Source organism: Crocuta crocuta, unplaced genomic scaffold (genome assembly GCF_008692635.1).
Source record: "Crocuta crocuta isolate KB4526 unplaced genomic scaffold, BGI_CrCroc_1.0 scaffold864, whole genome shotgun sequence".
In the NCBI taxonomy this organism is placed as follows: Eukaryota; Metazoa; Chordata; class Mammalia; order Carnivora; family Hyaenidae; genus Crocuta; species Crocuta crocuta.
This window is the reverse complement of record NW_027530615.1, coordinates 45639-50117: the sequence shown is the minus strand read 5'-3', so window position 1 is coordinate 50117 and position 4479 is coordinate 45639. Positions and strand designations below refer to the sequence as shown.

The 4479-nt window shown below is 34.5% G+C and overlaps 1 protein-coding gene across 1 annotated transcript in view; it reads left to right on the top strand.

The window, feature by feature from the left end:
* The window catches only part of ATRX (ATRX chromatin remodeler), a 261336-nt gene extending 257059 nt beyond the window's left edge, over window positions 1–4277 (top strand). Inside the window, 2 exon segments of the mRNA XM_077768050.1 lie at window positions 1–54; window positions 1364–4277. Coding sequence (XP_077624176.1) covers window positions 1–54; window positions 1364–1642 — 333 coding nt within the window. The 3' untranslated portion in view covers window positions 1643–4277.
* The last annotated feature ends 202 nt before the right edge of the window (window positions 4278–4479 follow it).

The window sequence follows — 4479 nt, the reverse complement described above, 5'->3', positions numbered from 1 at the left end:
GATGTTAAACGAAGAGAAGCAATCTACAATGATGTATTGACAAAACAACAAATGGTAAGAGTTTTCCTATTTCTAAATTATGTCCAGTTATCTTGAATTTATAATAATGGGTTTGTGTGACATCTATGTCAATAACCATCCCTCCCTCATATGGATGGATGGCTGGTCGTTGGTTATTCCTGGAAGAAGTTTTGTCAGAAAACCTAGTAATGTCAAGTAAAGGTGTAATATCTTGGTTACAAGGTTTCAGCAGAGCAACTTCCCAAAAGGGTCTCTTTGAAGATTATATAGGATCTCTTTCACATAATTTTATATTTTATGTATTCTGGTCTTTTAAAAGGAATTTTGCCAGACTTTTACCATATTTACCATTTTTAAACACCTTTGCAAAATAAGTACTTTTTAATATATTTGAGAGTAAAAACAAGTGGAGCTATAGATGATATATGTAGCCAGTTCCTATTAAATTATATAATTCTTTAAAAGGCCAGCATAGAGGAGCGTGAGTGGCTCTGTCGGTTACACAGCCGACTTCAGCTCAGGNGAGCATAGGGCACCTGGGTGGCTCAGTTTGTTAAGTGTCTGATTTAGGCTCAGGTCATAATCTCACAGTTAGTGGATTCAAGCCCCGCATCAGGCTCTGTGCTGACAGCTAGCCTGTAGCCTGTCTTTGGATTCTGTATCTCCCTCTCTCTCTGACCCTCCCCTGATCACGCTGTCTGTCTATCTATCTGTCTCTCTCTCTCTCTCTCAAAAATAAATAAAACATTAAAAAAATTTTAAAGGGTAGCATATTCCTGGACCTTTGATCATTTTTTCCCAGCATAGTTGTTTGCCAACCTTCTGCCTTTCACTAGAAAACTTGAGCCCTTAACTCCAGGGAATCAATTTCTGTGTCACGAATTTTACTTAGAAAGCACTGTAGAATTATTGATTTCAAATTATCTTAGGAAATTTGAGATAGTCCAGGTAGGACTTATTCCCACTGCAAGTCCTTTTCCACTTTGGTGTTTGTCACTAAAAATGTTTGTCTGTCATTATGTGAAATAGTCAAAGGAATGAACAAGAAATGAGACTTGACAAAAAGTGCTGTAACTAATACTTGAAACTAATCATAGTGCAGGACAGTTACTATGGCAACTAACCTAAATGCTGCTTGTAAAACAATAGTCAAGTCATTAAGAGAATTTAGCCCTAAATGATGTTAATAACTGGTTTCTACAGTAATGGTCTTGTGAATGCCTCAAATTAGTAATGGTGATAACAATAGTGTGTTTTCCTTTTGGTATGGTACACCCTTAACAAATTGATTTTAACTTAAAACAGGTCATGCACTTGTAACAGCTCCCTTTTCTCTCTTTAGTTAATCAGCTGTGTTCAGCGAATACTTATGAACCGAAGGCTCCAGCAGCAGTACAATCAGCAGCAACAGCAACAAATGACTTATCAACAGGCAACACTGGGTCACCTCATGATGCCAAAGCCTCCAAATTTAATCATGAATCCTTCTAACTACCAGCAAATTGATATGAGAGGAATGTATCAGTCAGTAGCTGGTGGTATGCAGCCACCACCATTGCAGCGTGCACCACCCCCAATGAGAAACAAAAATCCAGGACCTTCCCAAGGGAAATCAATGTGATTTTGCACTAAAAGCTTAAATGGATTGTTAAAATCATAGAAAGATCTTTTATTTTTTTAGGAATCAATGACTTAACAGAACTCAACTGTATAAATAGTTTGGTCCCCTTAAATGCCAATTTTCCATATTAGTTTTAATTTTTTTTAATAGGGCATACCATTTTTTCCTGACATTTGTCAGTGATGTTGCCTAGAATCTTCTTACACACATTGAGTACAGAAGATATTTCAAATTGTTTTCAGTGAAAACAAGTCCTTCCATAACAGTAACAACTCCACAGATTTCCTCTCTAAATTTTTATGCCTGCTTTTAGCAACCATAAAATTGTCATAAAATTAATGAATATAGCAAAGAATACAGATTTATATATTCGTTCTTTACATGTAAAAAACACACAGCTGAGTTCTTAGAGTTGATTCCTCAAGTTATAAAATACTTTTGTACTTAATCCATTTCTTTATTAAAGTGATTGAAATGGTTTTAATGTTCTTTTGACTGAAGTCTGCAACTGGGCTCCTGCTGTATCATCTCCGTGACTGAAAGTTAGAAACTAAGGGTTATCTTTGACACAGAATTGTGTGCAATATTCTCAAATACTACTGCTCTAATACTTGGAGGAGTCTTGCAGTTAACTTAGCATTGTATAAACAGCCTTAAGTATAGCCTAAGAAGAGAATTCCTTTTTCTTCTTTAGTCTTTCTGCCATTTTTTATTTTCAGTTATATGTGCTGAAATAATTACTGGTAAAATTTCAGGGTTGTGGATTATCTCCCACACGTGAGTTTTCTTTCTCCTGGCACTAATATAAAGCACATCTCCTAACTGCTTGGTGCCAGTGCTAGTGCTTCATCCTATTGCTGGCAGTGGGATGTGGACTAACAAAATCAAGTTCTAGCATTTTAGGAGTTTAAGGATGATGGTGTGGTTGTAGGGTCACACCCTGTTCTATAAACAATATCAAAATGGCAGAACCATTGCTGACTTCTTAAGTTCACATGAGGAATGTGCTTTAATAATTCCCAGTAATGTCAGTATTGTGAAATAATTCCTCTGAAAGATAAGGATCACTGGCTTCTATGCTCTTCCTCTTTTCTGTCACCATTATGTTCTTTTCCCCCAACTTCCCTTTGTTATTTTAAATAACTTAAATTTCAAAGTTTGATTTTTTTTTTAGTTTAGATCCGTGAGGCAGTTTTATGATCAAAATTCATCAATTATACTTTTATCAACTTTTACTAGAAAACCATTGCATTGTTGTTTTTCTTAATCTAGGCCTATAAAATGACCTATGAGTTTATTCATGTACAATTTGGTTGCTTGAGTTCCTTAAAGAAAAAGATTATTAGACTATGGGAGTCAACTCAACATGGCAAAACCATTTTTGAGATGGTGATGTAACAGATAGTGGAAATAGCTAAGGAATATCATAAAAAATGAAAGTTGGGTGGAGGAATTGCTCTAGGTATCTCTGGATTAGATGAGTTTACAATTAGCTAGAACTGTTTTGAGTTATTTGGATGATTAAGAGATTTCCATTTTTATCTTGAAAAAACTAGTGGAAAACATCCAAGAGCACTAGATTGTGATACAGAATTCGTGAGGTTATGCAAATCCACTCCACCTCCCCTCCCACTTTACCATTGTGAGTTATCACTAACGAATTCCATATATTTGGATATTATGCCAGCCATATAATCAAATTTATTTAATTGGGATGGGGGGAGATGTGTTTTTACTTTAGAAGAAATGAAAAGGACAAGATTTAGGAGAAGTATATAAAGGCAGTACACTCTGGCCAGCTGTTGTCAGTTGGTATTTCTACACAAGTCCAGAATACTTTAAACCTGATTTACTAGACCAGGGAACTTTCAACATGGTCTGATTGCTTGCTCAAAGATATGGATGTAAACATTTTAGGAAACCTTCTAAACCTTTTTCACCATGGATGAAACTATGACTTAAGGAATAATACATAGAAAGGATTAATTGGAACTAAGAGAGTTTGAAATAAAACTTGGACCACTTTGCATACGCTCTTCTCACTTGACATTTTAGCTACATAATATGTACTTTGAGTATAACATCAAGCTTTAACAAATACTTAAAGACAAAATCACATCAATTAAGATACTAAAAGGCTCATTTTTATATTTGTTTAGATGTTTTAAATAGTTGCAATGGCTTAAAAAATGACGATTTAAAATGTTGCTTGTAATACAGTTTTGCCTGCTAAATTCTCCACATTTTGTAACCTGTTTTATTTCTTTGGGTGTAAAGCGTTTTTGCTTAGTATTGTGATATTGTATATGTTTTGTCCCAGTTGTATAGTAATGTTTCAGTCCATCATCCAGCTTTGGCTGCTGAAATCATACAGCTGTGAAGACTTGCCTTTGTTTCTTTTAGACTGCTTTTCAGTTCCGTATTGAGTATCTTAAGTACTGTAGAAAAGATGTCACTTCTTCCTTTAAGGCTGTTTTGTAATATATATAAGGACTGGAATTGTGTTTTTAAAGAAAAGCATTCAAGTATGACAATAATACTATCTGTGTTTTCACCATTCAAAGTGCTGTTTAGTAGTTGAAACTTAAACTATTTAATGTCATTTAATAAAGTGACCAAAATGTGTTGTGCTCTTTATTGCATTTTCACAGCTTTGAAAATCTGTGCACATATTGTTTCATAGAAAATGTATAGCTTTTGATGTCCTATTTAATGGTGATTCTTTTGCACATTTAGTTATTTAATATTGGGAGGTCAAAAAGTTTGGTCTTTGAATCTGTTATATACTAAATTCTGTAAAAGGAGATCTCTAACCTCAAAAATAATTTACATACCAG